General features: G+C 49.4%; 1 protein-coding gene across 2 annotated transcripts; it reads right to left on the reverse strand.

Annotated features, from left to right (window-relative positions):
- Nucleotides 1-2495: 2495 nt before the first annotated feature.
- On the reverse strand, nucleotides 2496-17583 carry ELK1 (ETS transcription factor ELK1). 2 transcript variants are annotated; one of them, XM_003812145.5, is made up of 7 exons: nucleotides 17396-17583; nucleotides 16894-16999; nucleotides 8214-8457; nucleotides 5871-6314; nucleotides 4727-5158; nucleotides 3988-4089; nucleotides 2496-3902 (listed from the first exon to the last, which is right to left on the reverse strand). In XM_003812145.5, exons 3-7 carry the CDS (start codon nucleotides 8421-8423, stop codon nucleotides 3804-3806), a joined length of 1287 nt encoding a protein of 428 aa, XP_003812193.1. In that variant the 5' UTR covers nucleotides 8424-8457; nucleotides 16894-16999; nucleotides 17396-17583; the 3' UTR covers nucleotides 2496-3803. The 2 variants fall into 2 exon arrangements, with proteins under 2 accessions (XP_003812193.1, XP_003812192.1); XM_003812144.5 differs by lacking the exon at nucleotides 16894-16999.
- Nucleotides 17584-17981: the final 398 nt, after the last annotated feature.

Below are 17981 nucleotides of genomic sequence, written 5' to 3' on the forward strand. Positions count from 1 at the left end.
TTTAAAACCTATCTACACAGTTCTGTTTTTCTTTTCTTTCTTTTCTTTTCGAGACAGGGTCTGGTTCTGTTACCCAGGCTGGAGTGCAGTGGCGTGATCGCAGACTACAGCCTCAACCTCCTGGGCTCAAACCATCCTCCCACCTCAGCCTCCCGAGTAACTGGGACTACAGGCACACGCCACACCTGGCTAATTTTTTAAATTATTTGGAGAGACAGGGTTTTGCCACATTGCCCAGGCTGGTCTCAAACTCAAACTCCTGGGCTGAAGCGATCCTCCCACCTCAGTGTCCTCAGTAGCTGGGACTACAGGCATGCACCACTATACCTGGGTAATTTTGTTTTTTGTTTTGGTAGCGGCAGGGTCCTTCTATGTTGCCCAGGTTGGTCTCAAACTCAAAATCCTGGCCTCAAGTAGTCCTCCCACGTCAGCCTCCCATGTAGCTGGGATTACAGGTGCACAACACTACGTTATGCTAATTTTTTAAATTTTTAGTAGCGACGGGGTCTCACCATGTGGCCTAGGCTGGTCTCAAGCTCCTGGCCTCAAGTGATCCTCCCACCTTGGCCTCCCAAAGTGCTGGGATTACAAGCATGAGCCACCGCACCCAGCCCGGATTTACAGCCTCTACTATATTCTCTTAATCACACAGCCTCTCAGACATTCTGTCGCTCATAGTCATTTTCTGTGTCATGGATTCCAGCCTTACTACAGTCTCCTAACAGTTTCACACACACAATCATGTTTAACAGCCTGTCTCATTCAGTCAATATTGCCAATATTTTCTCTCACCAGTCAGTTCCTTACATACACGTGCAGTCACACAATCTCATGAAACGTTTAGCCACTCATTTGGCCTGTTACTTTCTCACATACACAAATAGTCACTGATTTATAGTCACCACTAACTAGTCTCTCATGAAGTTTCCCACACATGCACAAAAATCACCTCTCCTACCCCTTTCTCACTCAAGCCACTTTTTCACACACCCACGATCCCTGATTACAGCCTCTCCCACAAAGACATTCACACGCATACACAATCACACAGTATCTCAGACACTGTCGTCACCTAGTCTCACGTTTCTTCTCAATCAGCTTCCAGTACCCTCAGTCCTTGATTTACAGCCTTTCATAAAGTCTCTTGCAAAGGGTTTTACCCATGGACACACAATCCGTTTCTCAGCCACTGTCTCAGTCATCACTGTCCCTCAGTCAGCTTCTGATATACTCGGTCAGTATTTCACAATCACCACTAGGCCCTCGATAAGTCACCCACAGTCACCCATGCCCTGTCTCAGTCGTGCACACCGTCATTTTCTTCATATGGTCAGCTCATCACGGACACACGTGCACAGCTTTACAAGTTTCTCACACACTGTCACGTGGTCACTTGGCATGTCTCATTTGCTCAGCTCTTTTGTATGGCCCCTGATTTATGGTTTCTTATGAACTGTTTCACAGACCCCCTGGTGCTCTGACATCACTCAGTTGTCAAGTTCCTCTCCCACAGTTTCTGACTTCCAGTTACTGCTACTGCCAAGTCTCTCATAAACAGTTCCTTGTCCCTCTCCCTTGCATGCCCAGTGACGTGGTCTCTCACACCATGTCAGTGGCTCCGTCCGGCTCACCGTCATTTTCTCTCCCACTTTCTCACAGTCCCTGAACCTGTGGGATAGACTGTGGTAGTAATGGTAAATCGATTTGCAACTAGTTTCAGGTGTACACACACACACACACACACACAGCCTGTCACACTCTCCCAGTCACAGCCATTCGTTTTTCTCAGTCTTTGCTGCAGTCTCTCACGCCTGCTTTCGTACACACAATTGCACCTTCTTGTATCTTTGGTCTCGGTCACTGGTTTGGTCTCCCAGCCATTCTCTCCCGTACAATCAAGTTCGCACCCATACAGTCTTACGGCTTTAGCTGACACTACAGCCTCAAGTAAACAGTTTTGCACATCATCTATTTCTCAAACGTTGAGTCGCCTACAGTGAGGTTTGTCACCTACACAATCTTTGCCACAATCCCTGACAACCTCTACTGTAGTTTCATGCCCACGTAGTCTCTCACATGTGGTTTTGGTCACCCAGTCTGTCTTGCTCGCCATCAAACAGTGACAGGGCTGCAGTCCCCGTTCCCTTCTCGTAGACATTATTTTGTGCATACCATCACAGGTTCTTGTACAGTACCTTGACTATTCATCCAGGCTCAGTTATTTTCTGAAACACAGCCACAATTTCCCACATAGACACACCATCAAAAGTCTGTGGTCACAACTTCTGCACACTCTCACACACAATCACAGCTTTCCACGTCTCTGACACACACATGGTTACCGATATGCAGTCCCTACTACTGTTTCTCACACATGCCATCACACCGTTTCTCTCACAATCGACCTCTGCCTCACACCCTCCACACACAGTCATGCGTGTCACGCTCAGCTAGTCCTGACAACATCAGAGAAAAAGTGCCAGCAGCCTCCAGCATCACTTTGAAAAATATATATTTACAGGAACAATTCCCCATTCTCTGGGACTCTTTAGAAAAAAAAAAGGTCCATTTTGGGGAAGTAAAACAAACAGTGGAGACGAGTGTAGCACCGTCCCCCAAATCACCAACCCCCAGGTCCCAAGGCCTGGGCTGGGCCAGCGCTAACAGGTGAGCCCAGGAGTCTTTTGAACCCACTCTCTCTTGCCTAGAATAGAGACAGGACAGGCTTTATGTCCCCCATTCCTCCCTCCCAACTCCAGGGACATTGAAAGGGTCCTTTGTACCCGCCCGCAGGAAATTGGGGGGCTGGGAGGGAGGGAACTGAAAATTCACGTTTGGTATCAAAAATAAACACTTGGAGTGGGGGAGGCAGCAGGAAGATTCCCCCCCAAATCCCTTCCTTCCCACCCACCCCACCAAATATAGGAAGAGATGACTCCCTCTCCCCTATTGAAAAGCCCCATTTAAAAATAGATTATACTATCAAAATGGCAGCGGGGGAGAGACAGGGAGACCTGGAGTACTGGCTGGAGGGGCCCCCCAGACGGGGACCACCCCCCAAAAAAACCCTCCATTGGGAGGAAACAGGCAGGACCCCAGGGAGGTTGGCAGACAAAGGAATGGCTTCTCAGGGGGAAGAACAAAAGGGACATTCCTCCCTGGCCAAAAAGTTGGTTGAAAAGGATAAGCTGTCTGAGAGAAAGGTTGGGGAGGTGGAAATTTCTATTCCAAGGGTGTGATTCTTCCTTGGCCAAGACTCCCAACCCATTAAATGGTACAAATTCTTCCTGGACCCCTGAGTATGGCCAGGAATAATAAAACAAAACAAACTAACTCTTCTACTCACATCCGAAAACGCAGACAGGGCTCCCTCATCTCCCCAAGGGCAGGCTGAGAAATAAAGAAAGAAAGGTCGTTCTCAAGCCAGACCCCGATTGTCTTGTCTTGGGGAAAAAAGTGGGGAGGTGGGGGAGATGTCCTAACCACCCTAAAAGGTTAGGTCAGGCTCCTCCCAGTGGCCTTCAAAAAATAAATAAATAAACCGCCCCTACCATTGAAGTAGGAGACGTGTAAGGGCGGCCACTGGGGGACTGACAGAAAACAGAGAAGTTGTGGAAGCTGTGTGTTTTCTGTGGAGGAGATAATGAGAGTTACTCTTGGGAGTAATTCTTCCCAAGGATCCCCACCCCACCACAATCAGAGCATGAGTCTTTCAGTTGAACTATGTTTCTCCTTGAGATGGCTGGCTGGAGAGAGCATGGATGGAGTGACCCCAGAAGGGGTGGTGGTGGTGGTGGTAGTAGTCATGGCTTCTGGGGCCCTGGGGAGAGCACCACGGGGGTCGAGAGGCCATCCACGCTGATAGAAGGGATGTGCACCTGGGCGCTGCCACTGGATGGAAACTGGGGGCAAAAAGAGGGAGAGGTCACAGATGGGGGCCATTCTTGGGTCTCTCACCCTGTCCAAAACGGGGAAAGAGGATCCTACCTGGAAGGAGAGCTTGGCCGGGCTACGGGGCGCAATGGGACTCAGGGTGCTCCAGAAGTGAATGCTGGGAGGCAGCGAGCTGGGTGTCAGCAGCACCGGGGTCTGTGGGGAGAGGGTGGTCGGAGCTCAAGTGAGTAGAAAGTAGATGTGGGACGCTGGAAGGGACTTGGTCCCGGCCCCACCACAGATTTCCCACTCACACTCCCAGGGTCACTCCCCAAAGTGCACACACCTAGATGGTAACCATGGAGGCCATGCCTATGATCTCTCAAACTCTGCAGACACCCCCCACTCCCCACTCCCGAGAGCCCACCCTCAGTTGCTGAGACCTCATTGGTCAAGACCACCCACAAGACCCTATCCAAATGCTGCTCTCAAACCTCTCAAGTCACCATCCCAACAGCTCAGGGTCAACTTCCAACTCATGTCCCACCCATGAAACCCCATATGCACATCCCAGACCAAAAAGCCCTGCTCAGGTTCCTTAAGCCACACCCCAACCTAGAAACAGTCCCACAGAAAGACCCTCGGTCCCACCCACAAAAGTCCCCAGCCCTGCCCTTCACTAATCAAACTCCATCCCTCCAGCCCAGCATCAGCCCAGTCAATCACACTCAAAGGCTCCACCCTATTCAGGAACAACCACACTCACCCTCCTCTGATTCCTGTCAGTCACCCGCCACATGCCAATCCCATTGGTGCTGGCGCCCACACACCCCACCCCTCCGCAGGCACTCACCAATGTATGCGTAGGAAGCAGGGATGGGGTCAGCGCCGGCCCAGGAGCCTGGAGGCCGGCGCCACTTCCCGATCCTGGGGTCCGTTCGGGTCCCGGCCCACCTAGCAGGCTCGGGCTGAGTGGAAGCTCTAGGTCCCGGGGCTTCCGGCCCTTCTGCGGCTGGGAGATCTCAGGGCTGGAAGCCGCATGGCCGCCCGCCTGCCCTGCGGTGTCCATAACAACCGCGGGCAGCCGGGCTGGCACGCCCTCCTGTGGAGGGACTTCTGGCTCGGCCTTGGTGGTTTCTGGCACAAACCCTCTCTCCCCCGCAACTTCCAACTCTTCCTTGGGCCCTTCTACTTTCACTTCTGGGGGCAAAGCCCGGCCCAAACCCGGCTCCACATTAAGCTCTTCCGATTTCAGGTTTGGGGCCTCGGGCGGGGTCAGGATGACCTGGTAGAGGAGCAGGCACAAAGAAGGTGTGTAAGGATTGTTGGGACCACAGGATTCTCCTGTGGGCCACCCAGTCATTTCCCCGGGAAGGTGGCACTTGGTACTCAGGGCATGACTGCACATCAGAGCAAGTCCTCCAACAGGACATAGGACTTCGTCAAGGAAGTAGGGCTTCCTCTGGGGCAGGTCCTCCTATGGGACAGGGGACTTGGGGTGAGACAACCTGAAGCGGGTAGGAATCTGAGGGATACCATCCTCATTCATTAAAACAGTGGTTCTCAAAAATTTACCTTCCTGTGGACCAGCAATATCTGCCTCATTTGGTAACAAGTTAAAAATGCAAATTATTGGGCCCCTCCCCAGCCCCACATATTCAGAAACTCTGGGGGTGTGCCTGGCAATCTGTGGTTTAACAAGACCTACAGGTGATTCTGATGAGCACTAGAGTGTGAGAACCAGTGCATTAAACATATTCCAGGCACCTACATGTTCGGCAGCTACTAACTGTAGCACAGTATTCTCCCCTTTCTGTCTCAGGATTTGTGTAGCTCTCTGCCCCACCCCTCCTTCTAAGAGGATGTCTTCCTTCCACCATTATCTCCTTTAACGGGACAGCTATGTCTCTTCTACCAGCCTCCCTCGTCATCCGGGGATTACACATCCTTCCTCTTTACTGCCTCCTCTTACTGAATTTCTATATTCCAGTCCTTACCTGCAGAGGCAAGCCGGCCTCTTCAGCCTCCAGACAGGCCTCCAAGGGGCTTGGACTGGTGCTCCTGCTCCCCGAGGGGGGCGCTGCTGCCCCTGCAGGAGCTGCATTGGGGAGCACCACAGCAGGCCGAGGATGAGGGGGTGGCTGCGGCTGCAGAGACTGGATGGTGAAGGTGGAATAGAGGCCCGAGCGCATGTACTCGTTCCGGCTGCTGCGCGCCAAACCGCCTGGGCCTGCCATTCCCGCACCCTTGGGTGTGCCTGGCTTTCCAGAGACAGTGTCCCCTGGGGCGGCATGTATAGCAGCAGGGGCCACATTTGGCATGGTGGAGGTAACAGACACCTCTGGCTGGGGCGGGCAGTCCTCAGTGGAGCACCCTGCGACCTCAGGGTAGGACACAAACTTGTAGACGAACTTCTGGCCGCTCACCTTGCGGATGATGTTCTAGGAAGGGAGGAGAGGAACAGAGGGCCTTAGAGGAAAGGGGCAGGCTGGAGGCAGGGTGTCAGGGGGGAGGACGGGGGTGGAGTGGCATTTCTCTTCTACTAGTGGCTTTCTTCCCACTTGCTCCTCTCCGGCTTTCCCGTCCCTCCTCTGTAAGTTTCTCTCTCAGCCCATTTCCTCTCCCATTGGTTTCTACCTCTTTCCTCTCCCCCCAGATTCCCCTTATCTATATTCCTCCCCAGTTCCTCCCCTTTCTCTCTTCTCTCCACAATAATTTTTTCTTTAAGCCCCTTCCCATCCACCCCTTTCCAAGCCTCCCTTTGTCACTCTCCAGGTCCGTCTATCTGATTTTCCCACTCCCTCCACACTGTAGCTCCTCTTCACAATGGGGCCCATGAAGGGCAGTAGGTGTGGGAGCAGGTCTTCTTCCTGGCTCCAAGAACCAGAGGTTCACAGGGCCAGGCCTTGTGGGTGACTGTCAGGACACAGTTTTGGAGACTAGCAAATGCAATAAGACAAGAAAATGAAGTAACTGATATAAATGTTGGAAGAAAGTAAATTAATGTAGATGGATGGGGTGATGAATTATTAATACAGAGGATTATTTGAAGCTAATGATACAGAAGTGGAACAGGGCAAGGTCACTGCAGAGGAGAGGGTGAGGAGGCCTCATTATTAATACCACTGTGGAGGTTGAAGCTAAAATGGTAAGAAAATGAAGTAACTAACAGCAATTAGACAAGAATATTAAAAATACTGGTATAAATATTGGGAGGGGGCCTATATCAAGGCTGGCTTTGCTGGGTCACAGAGCATGTTTGGGGTTTTTCAGGTCTGGTGGGTCTCAGAGATGACCTAGTGTTCCCAGAGGGCAGAGTGAGATAGCTTCATTACTAATATTGTTCTGGAGGGTTGAGCTCAAGGAATAAAATATGAAAATGGAATAAATGCCATAAACTATGAAGGGTGTGCAGCATATGACCAGGGCAGTTCTGGGAGTGTGGAGGCACTAGGGCATTCTGTGGAAGTCTTAGTGCTTCCACAGTGTCAGATATGTCACAGGGTGGGCCTGTGTTTCTCGGAAGAGGAATAAAAAGGGATATTCATGAATATTGTTTGGGAAATTTCAGTAGAAGGATTAAGAAAATGAAATAACTGGTATAAATATTGGGGGGAGGAGAAACCCAGCAGTGGCCTGGGGGTCTGAGAGGGCAGGATGGGGGAAATTTTAAATTTTAGCTGTAGGAATAAGATAATGAAAACAATTGATATAAATATTGGGGTAGACCAGTGCTGCTCTGGGAATTTAAGAAGACAGTGTGTGGAAGTTGGCATTAAACATGTTGTTTCAGAGGTTTTAGCTTAAGGAATAAGAGAAGAAAATAATTAGTTAAAAATGTTGGGGGTCCCAGAGGACGAAGTAAGCAAAAGTTGGTATAATACTGTCAGGGAGGTTTTGATTCTGGGAATATGAAATATTCTGGAATAAGAGAAGACTATGAAATAACTAGGGAAGCCCAGCACTGGTCCAGGGGTTTCAGAGGACAGAATGAGGACCAGCCATTATTAACCGTGTTTTCAAGATGTTGGCTATAGGAATACGGCAGGAAAATGAAACGTTGTGCATGGCAGGGCAGCATCACTTTGGGGATCTCAGAGTGGGAGTAGAAAGAGTCAGTATTAATAATGCAGTGATGGTTTTCGCCAAAGCAGTAAGACAAGAAAGTAGGTGAGATAGTGTTTAGGGGCCCAATACTGGTCTGAGGGTACCAATGGATGGGTTAAAACCTGATAAATTTTAACATTGCTTTCAAAGTCATAGCTATGGCAATTAAAACAAAATAAAATCTCTGATATAAATGTCGGGGGGGGTCCCAGCCCTGGTCTGAGAGACTGTACCTTGTCATAGTAGTACCGCAAGGCCCGGCTGAGCTTGTCGTAATTCATGTTGGTCTTGTTCTTGCGTAGCCCCCACAGCCGGGCCACCTCCTCTGCATCCACCAGCTTGAATTCACCACCATCCCGTGAAGTCCAGGAGATGATGTGGCCATTGCCTTGCTCTCTCAGCAGCTGCAGCAGAAACTGCCACAGCGTCACAGATGGGTCCATCGCTGGGGGAGTGCTCACGCCATCCCAGGGGTACCTGGAGAGCAAACAGCTGAGTTGAGAGGCTGTGGACACAGGAGGGGCAGAGGTCAGCGGGAGGAGGATTCCTTTTTTTGTCATCTTTTCTCCATCTCTGTCCTCAAACCCTACCATCATTCCCTAAACCTTCCCAGACTAACTTCTAGCTCCCCAGTCTTGCTTGGGATGCTCCCTGTGATGGGATACAACTCATGGGTATCTTAGGATGGTGTGAATGTATTTTGCATGTGAAACGAATGTGAATCTGTGGGGGTCAGAGGGCAGACTGTGGTAGGCCAAATGATGCCACCCCTGCTCCGCATCCTAATCCTCGGAACCTGTATGTTATTTACACTACATAGCAGAAAGGAACTTTGCAGATGAAATTAAGGTTACAAACCCTAAGACAGGGAGATTATTTCTGGATTATTTGATGAAATTCAATCTAATCATATGAGCTCTGAAAAGCAGATGATGGAGAAAGAAAGGTAGCTCAGAGATGTGATGACAGAAGAGGCAGGGGAGATTCAAAATGTGAGAGGGACTCAACCTGCCATTGTTGGCTTTGAAGATGGAGGAAGGAGGCTCAGAATCAAGGACTGTGGGCAGCCTCTTAAAGCTGGGAATGGCTGTCAGCTGACAGACAGTAAGGAAACAGGGACTTCAGTCCTACAATCTCAAGGAATTGGATTCTGCCAACAACTTGAATGAGCAGGAAATGGATTTTCCCCTAGAGCCTCCAGAAGGAACGCAACCCTGCCAATACCTTGATTCCAGCTGAGACCAGTGTGGGACTTCTGACCTACAGAACTGTAAGATAACAAATGTGTTGTTTTAAGCAGCTAAATTTGTGATTATTTGTTACAGCAAGAATAGAAAACTAGTTCCATCCTCCTCATTTGAATATTATCTGTATCTTCTACCATATAAATGTCAAGTTTTTCAGAAGGTTCTTTTTTTTTTTGCCAGACCCTTGCAAAGGCTGCTCACTTCACGTGGGGCTTCCTTCTTCCGCCTAGCAGTCTTTCTTATCTTTCAAGTCCCAGCCCAAAGGTCCTTTCCTTTATGAAGCCGTCCTAAAACTGAATGAATGCCTGATCTCTCTGTCCTGTTACTGTCCCTGAATGTTCTCGTTCTTTTTATTTTTGAGATGGAGTCTCTCTCTGTTGCCCAGGCTGGAGCGCAGTATAGTGGCACAATCTTGACTCACTGCAACCTCTGCCTCCCAGGTTCAAGCGATTCTCATGCCTCAGCCTCCCGCATAGCTGGGATTACAGGTACCCACGACCACGCCCGGCTAATTTTTGTATTTTTAGTAGAGACATGGTTTCACCATATTGGCCAGACTGGTCTTGAACTCCTGACCTCAAGTGATCCACCCACCTCCCACCTTGGCTTCCCAAAGTGCTAGGATTACAGGTGTGAGATACCGTGCTCGGCCCTGAATATTCTCTTTCTTGATGACAGCAATAATTAACATCTATTGAGAGCTTAATACACATCAGGCACTCTTCTAAGCAGAGAGGCAATATGGCCTGCTGGACAACTGCCCAGGCACTAGGGCCAGATTGCCAGTGTTTGAATCCTGGTTCTGCCACTTATTAGCTGTGTGACCCTGGGCATATTCTTTTTCTTTTTTTAAGAAATGGGGTCTCACTGTGTTGCCCAGGCTGTTCTTGAACTCCTGGGCTCAAGCAATCCTCTCTCCCTGGCCTCCTGAAGTGCTAGGATTACAGGCATGAGGCACCACGCTTGGCTGATATTCTTTAACCTCTTTGTACCTCAATTTTCTCATGTGTAAAACAGGGATAATGATATGCCCATTAGTAAAATGGGGATAACAATACCTAGTTCACAGAGATATTGTACAGATTAAATATTATATGCCTGAGGTGTATGATAAGCTCTAAATATTAGTTTCTGATTTGTTCATAGTCCCTTATCTGCCATTCCAACATCCAAAATGCTCTAAGGGCAGAAAGCTTCTTTTAACTCTTTTGGCGGCAAAACCTGATTTGAAATGAAACAAGGCCCTTTCTGGTCTTTATTGAATCTCACTTATTGCAAGTGTTCATACATTTTGCTGCAGAAATATGAACACAGCCGATTACAGAGCTTACTAAGGGGTGTTATGTAACATCGTATATGCATCATGTTACCTTTCTGAAATGTGAAGAAATGGAAATTCTGAAACACATCTGGCCCCAGGGGTTTTGGGTAAGGGCATGTACACCTGTACTGTTATTTTTTTTTTAATGGGCATTGACTTATTTATCCCTGATCATGCCTCTGAGAAGTAGGTAGTCTTCCTGTCATTAACTTATAAATGAGGCAGCGGAGGCACAAATGTCTACGTACCTTCCATAGGCCACATGTGGCAGAGCCAGCACTTGGAGCCAGGCAGTCAGGTTCCAGTTGACTAAGCATTTCACCATTAGGCTAAAGGGCCCCTCACACCGACTGTTCCCTCTCAGCATGTCCTTCAAAGAACAGGATCCTCCCTGTCACCCCATTACTGCTTTCTTTCCTGAGAGCAAACTGGAAATAAACATGAGCTTCCTGTTCAATTATACAAGTCACAAAGCCATGAAGTGTCCGATTAGAGAGTCCTGTCACCAGAGACCTCACTGAATTTGTTTTGCAGGCAGGCTTGTTTCAGAAGTCCAAAGAGTTCAGAGTGACTCCTGGTGGCAAAGACAGGCAATTTTACCAGTTCTTCTTTCAGCTGCAACAGAACCTATCAGCTGAGTGAAAGGTGACGGTGGGCTTCCAGCTTCAACAGCACACGGGGCTTTGTATTTTGTTATTTCTCCCACTTGACCCCTCATAAGAGTTCTAGTAATCTGCCTTGCTTTGATATGTTTACTTCTTTCCATCTCCTTCACTTAGCAAGCATTTGGTGAGTGCCTACTGTGGGCCAGGTGCTGCGGATACAGTCGAGAACGCAACAGACAACAATCCCTGCTCCAGAGGAGCTCATATCTTAGCAGGGAAGGCAGATGAGAAAAAAGGCAAACATGTACAAGAGTGCGTCGGATGGTGGTAAGGGTTATGGGAAAAAAATCAAGCAGGGGAGAGCTGTTACTTTCACATGGAGAGTCAGGGGAGAGTAGTCGCCAAGGAGGGGACAACTGGGCAGAGACCAAAAGGAGGTGAAGGAACTGAGCTCGTGAGTATCTGAGAGCAGCAAGCCAGGTGGAAGCGGCAGCCGGTGTGAAGGGCCCAAGGCTGGAGAGTGCCTGGCAGGTGACATGGGGAGAGGAGGCCGACATGGGTTCGGGGGAGAGGAGGGAGGCAGCGGGAGAGGAGAACAGAGTGACGGGGGCCAGACTGAGCCAGGCTTTTTCGGGTGCTGTCAGGATGTTGAGTGAGACAGGAGCCACAAGAGGGTTGTGAACAGAGGGATGACAGGCTGTGACTGAGATTTCAACAGGATCCCCCTGGCGGTTGTGAGAAGAACAGACTGTCGGGGCTGAAGAAGCCACTGCGGTAGATGATGGTGGTAGCAGTGGGGCTGGCGAGAAGTAGCTGGGGTCTGGAGAAAGCCTGAACACAGAATAGGACTTGCTGACAGATAGCATGCCCCGGGGAGGTGAGAGAAGGGTCCAGGGTGAGTCTAGGTTTGTGGCCTAATCACCCACAAAGACAGCATTGTGGTCAGCTGAGGTGGGAGCCTTGCAGGAGAGTAAGTTTTGAGGGGGGTCACACCAGTTTTGGAGATGGTCAGTTTCAGAGGCCTGTCAGACATCTACGGGTATGCTATGAATACATTTTAATAATTTAAAAATGCAAGCCAGGCATACGATCCTTACCGTGGGCTGCACACTCTTTGAATCACTTAACTCATTGAATCCTCAAACCACCATTAAAGGGTGGGGATTATCATTTCCCCCATTTTCCACATGAGGCAATGGAGGTGCAGAGAAGTAACCTGCCCCAAGTCACACAGCTGGAAGTTGGCAGAGCCGGAATTCAAAACCTAAGTGGTTTGGCTCTAGTGAGCAATCGACTTACACCACCAGTTCTCCATGAAGAGAAACAGAGAAGGGTAAGATCCTAGAGAGTGACAGGAATGCTGTTTTTACACAGGGTGTACAAGGAGTTCTTCCCCAAGGAAGTGACACCTGGCCCGAAGGAGGGGAGGTAGCAAGCCAGGCTGCCCTCTCTGGGGGAGGGCCTTCAGGCGGAGCGAACGGCGTGTACAAAGGCTCTGAGGCAGCCACCCTGAACTATCTACCGTTCCCGAGACAGTTCCAACCTCTGAGGGTAAGCACGGGCTGCTCTCCCCACAGGGAGAGCTCTTCCCTCACTTCATGGACTCAATTACACAATCATCGCATTCCAGGAAGAATTCATTCTTCCTCTGCGTGATCAAAGGTGCCAAATAACCTGCCTGCCCTTGCAAATCTGTTCTTCTTTCTGAGTCTTCAGCCTTATGTTCCTCTGCCCCTGTTCTGGCTATTCTGGCTCAAGGTTACCCTGAGCAAGTTACTCAGTCTCTCTTTGCTTGTTTCCTCATCTGTAAAATGGGGATATTTTACTCTCAAAGTCAAATATTCTCAAAAGTACACCTACCCTCCAAGGCTTCTGTGAGGATTAACTGTGTCAATTCTGTAAAATACTTCTGTAAAAGACTTGAGGGGTTGACTTTTTTTTTTGTTTTTACAAGTAGCATTGTTAGGAACTTCTTTTTTATACATGTGCCTTTGTATAGTATATTCCAAGCACCACAGTGTTTAACAATGAATATTTACTGAAATAACACTACCCAGGTGCCAGAAAATCAAATCACTCTTAGAAACATCTTTTACGCCTGTGCCTTTAGGAGAGTGCATTATGCACACCACAGTGGTTATTTTTTGGGTTTTTTTTCGGAGACGGGGATCTCACTATGTTGCACAGGCTGGCCTGGAACTCCTGGGCTCAAGTGATCCTCCCACCTCAGCCTCTGTGCCCAGCTATACACCACAGTTTTGTGAACACATTCTTTCAATGCAACAACACAGTCCTTATTCACATATACAACTAGCACTCTTAGAAACAGCTTTTATACCTGTGCCTTCACAGAGCATATTACATACCTCAGTTTTGTGAACATATCCTTTTGAAAAGGAGGAAAACCCTTATTCATATATAAACTGGCATTCTTAGAAATATCTTTGACACACGTATCTTTTTGTACTGCATTCCAGGCACCACCGTGTGGTAAACATCCTTTGGGGGTTGGTATTTGAACAGAAAAGTGCCTCTGATGTGTGGCAGATACTCCACAGATATTAGCTATTAGCTAGTGTGTCATCCTTCTCCCCCTGCCCCTGCAATCCTATCCTATGTATCACCTGCATTATCTGGCTCCCATCACCTGTGTGACCTCACCTTCTACCCTTCCCCGCACTCTGCTCCAGCCACACTGGCCGCCTTGATGTTCCTTGAACATGGCAGGCACCATCCCACCTCAGGGCCTCTGAACTGGCGCTTCCTTCTGCCTGGTATGCTCTTCCCCTAGACATTAAGGCTCTCTCCGTCTCCACCGTGAGGCCCTAATTCAAGAGTCACCTTCCCTATGCCTAAGATTTCAACCACCCCCAATACTAGATTCCTACCTGCCCTATTTCATTATTTCTTCTCAGCATTTGTTTATTATGCTAATTTACTTATTTATTTTGTTCACATAGTCTGTCTCCCCAGCTTGGTTTTTTTTTTTTTTTTTTTTTTTTTTTGAGAGAGTCTCGCTCTGTCACCCACGCTGGAGTGCAGTGGTGCAATCTTGGCTCACTGCAACCTCCGCCTCCTGGGTTCAAGCAATTCTCCTGCCTCAGCCTCCCAAGTAACTGGGATTACAGGCGCACGCCGCCACACCCAGCTAATTTTTTTGTATTTTAGTAGAGATGGGGTTTCACCGTGATGCCCAGGCTGGTCTTGAACTCCTGAGCTCAGGCAATCCACCCACCTCAGCCTCCCAAAGTGCTAGGATTACTGGTGTGAGCCACCGTGCCCAGCCTCCCCAACTTTTAATAAATGTCAGCTCCACAAGCACAAATATTTCGCCCTGTTTCGTTCCTTGCCATATTCCAGCACCTAGAAGAGTGCCTGGTACTCACAAGGGGCTCAGTAAAGGTTGGTTGCAGGAACAGTCCCAACTAATTAGCTCTCATATCCCTTCTTCTTCCCCATGTGACCCCTACACTGGTGTCTCAAATTATCTTTTTCCCATTTATTCATGGGATAAATTCTTATTGAGCATCTGCTGTTTACCTGGTACATTTTCAGTTGCTGGAGACATAGCAGTGAATGAGCAGACAAAAACTGAGTCCTCATGGGACTCACATTCTAATGAGGAGAGACAGACAACAAACAAGTAACCCACACAGTGTGTCAGACAGTGATAAAGGGCAACGGGACAAAGCAGGGACCTGGCTTGAGCCCTGCTGGGTGTGCAGCTTCAGATGGTCAGGGAGGGGTTGACTTTTTTTGTTTTTACAAGTAGCATTGTTAGGAACTTCTTTTTTATACATGTGCCTTTGTATAGTATATTCTAAGTACCATGGTGTGACAATCAACCTTTAATGAAATAACACTACCCAGGTACAACAAAATCAAATCACTCTTAGAAACATCTTTTACGCCTGCGCCTTTAAGAGAGTGTATTACACACACCACAGTGGTTGTTTTTTTGGGTTTTTTTTCAGAAAAAGGGATCTCGCTATATTGCCCAGGCTGGCCTGGAACTCCTGGGCTCAAGCTATCCTCCCACCTCAGCCTCCTGAGTAGCTGGGACTATAAGTGCACACCCCTGTGCCCAGCTACACACCACAGTTTTGTGAACACATTCTTTCAATGCAACAACACAGTCCTTATTCACATATACAACTAGCACTCTTAGAAACAGCTTTTATACCTATGCCTTTACAGAGCATATTACGTACCTCAGTCTTGTGAACACATCCTTTTGAAAAGGAGGAAAACCCTTACTCATATATAAACTGGCATTCTTAGAAACATCTTTCATACATGTATCTTTTTATACTGCATTCCACACACCACAGTGTGGTAAACATCCTTTGGGGGTTGGTATTTGAACAGAGTGCTGAAAGGAACCATGCAGAGATCTGGGGGTGGTGTTCAAGGCACAAAGAACAGCCAATGCAAAGGCCCTGAGGCTGGCCCATGACTGCTATGTTTGAGGAGCTGTGTGGTGGAACCAGTGTGGTTGGAGCACAGTAAGGGGGTGGGAAGGTATAGGCAGTAATGCTAGAAAGGTTACTTGTTTTACCATTAATTCACAGTTAATATTTATTTACACTGGAAGGGATTCTAGTTCTGATCCCCCATTTCACAAATGAAGAAAAAGGCACAGAGAGGAAGTGGTTAAATCACTCATCTAAGGTCACACAGCTGCTGGGATTGGGGGGTGGGTGGGTGCTGAGAGAAGGTGAGGAATGAAGACTGCTCTGCAGGCAGAGGGAACAGCAAGAACAAAAGCTTGGAGGTGAGAACTAATTTGGTTTTTAAGGACTGAGGCCTCACGTGGGGTGGGATGGGATCTAAGAGGGGAGCCTCAAAAATTATCCTGTGTCCTGAGTACTTCCTGGGCCACCTTTGAGTAAGGAATTTAACCTCCCTATGGCCCAACTTCCTCACTACCTATCTCATGGGGTTGTGGTGAGGATTAAAGGAACTCATTCATATGAAACACTCTGCCTGATATACGGCAGGTGCTCAATAAACGCTAGCTCCTATTGGCATTACTATTATCACTGGCGCTAATGTATTCACTTATTGTAGTGAGGTAGAACGTCTTTGTGGTTACGAGTGTGACCAGGCTGACCCACTATTAAGAGGTGGAGGACAGGGAAGGCCGTACAGTGCTCCATCACAAGGAAAAGAGGATCAGCACGTTCTCTTCTGGGAAGGGAAAAAAAAGAGAAGGAAATTGAAAGTACACGGCCGATCTTCCCCCAATTACAAAGCACTGGACTCACGGGAGGGTATGCGGGGGACTGTGCAAGCATACAGGGGTGTGGGGGAGGAAGGCCAATGAACAGATCCACTGCAAAGGGAGGGGTGATGAGGCTCATCGTCTGAGGGGAAGGGGAGCAGAAAACCTTACAGACTCCTGCACCACAGTGAGAGGAGAGAAGAGCCATCACACAGACTGATTCAAAGCAGAGAGGGAAAAGGCTATGGACTGAGCTACTGAAAATAGGGAGATGTAAAGCACTAAACTAACCCACTATTAAAAAGGAGAGAACCCCAAGCGCTAGAGCGACAGTCTACGAAAAAGAGAAGACAGATAGGGCAATGGACTGATAGCTAAAGGGACGTGAATCCAAACATGAAGACTGATCCACTATAAAATGGTGGTGGTGGTGGGGGGGGGTGGTTTTGAAAAAAGCCATGGACTGATGCATTGGGGGACTGGAGGAGGCAGGAATACAAACTCAGGTAGACTCACTGTTAAAGAGGGATGCGGAGGAGTGCGGCGCCACGGATTGATTCGCTACGATGTACAGGAAGGGTGGAATAAATAAGGCCACGGACGGGTCTCCTGAAAGTTGAGGCTAGGAGAAATCCAAACACTCAGATACACCTACTATTAAGGGGGCTGAACACTGTCACAGGCTAGCTCCCTATAAGTGGGGGTGGGTGGGGGGCGGGTGGGGGTAGGGGTAGGGGGAAAGCCTATGGACGAGTCCACCCTAAGTTGGCGTGGGGAAAAACATAAGCACGCAGACCGATCCATTATACAACGGGAGGGGGAGGTTAGGCCACGGTCAGATCCACTATAAGGGACGAAGGGCTTGAGCAATGCCACACGCAGGTCCACCAGCCGTGGTGGTGGCGGCGGGGAGTCGAACACCAGCAGGCCACCGGCCAAGCCACATCCTCTGCGCGGGGGCGGGAAGGATACGTGGGGTCACGGACTGGGCCCTCCACCCTCCAGGCCCAGAGCTCACCTGTGTGTAGCGTGGCGGTGGCGTTGGCAATGTTGGCAGCTCCGGGGGGCGGGGGCTCCATACGCGGCCCCACCGCCCCCCAGGCCTGGGTTCCGAGGCGGCGGTGGAGGTGGTGGTGGCGGTGGCGGCGGCGGCGGCAGCACCTAGAAGCCGCCCCTGCGTTTCCCTACAGCTCACGTGGGCCCGAGGAGGAGGAGCCCAATGTCCCGCCGCTCGCTGATTGGCCAAAGCGCTATTAATCGGCCGCAAGGCCTCGAGGGGTTGGGGGACGGGCCCTTCCCTACAGAGCTGTGCCGTGATTGGCGTAAGGGGAAATGATGGAACGCTCACGGCCCCTGGAGTCCCGAGGAGGCGCGTTCGGCCTTCACGGTGCTCCACGCCGATTGGCTCAAGGACTGACGGACTGTGAGCAACTGAAGAGGCTCGGGGCCTGTGTCGGGGGGGCGGGGGTCTGCCTCACACTGATTGGCTTACATGGGATTGATGGAAGACAGCCCCCAAGGACGGGGGTGGGTGGCCCTGTTTTTCTCTGATTGGCGGACGAGGGACTTCTAGACCCCTGCCAAAACACCAAGGGGGCGGTGTC

Source organism: Pan paniscus, chromosome X (genome assembly GCF_029289425.2).
Source record: "Pan paniscus chromosome X, NHGRI_mPanPan1-v2.0_pri, whole genome shotgun sequence".
Lineage (NCBI taxonomy): Eukaryota > Metazoa > Chordata > Mammalia > Primates > Hominidae > Pan > Pan paniscus.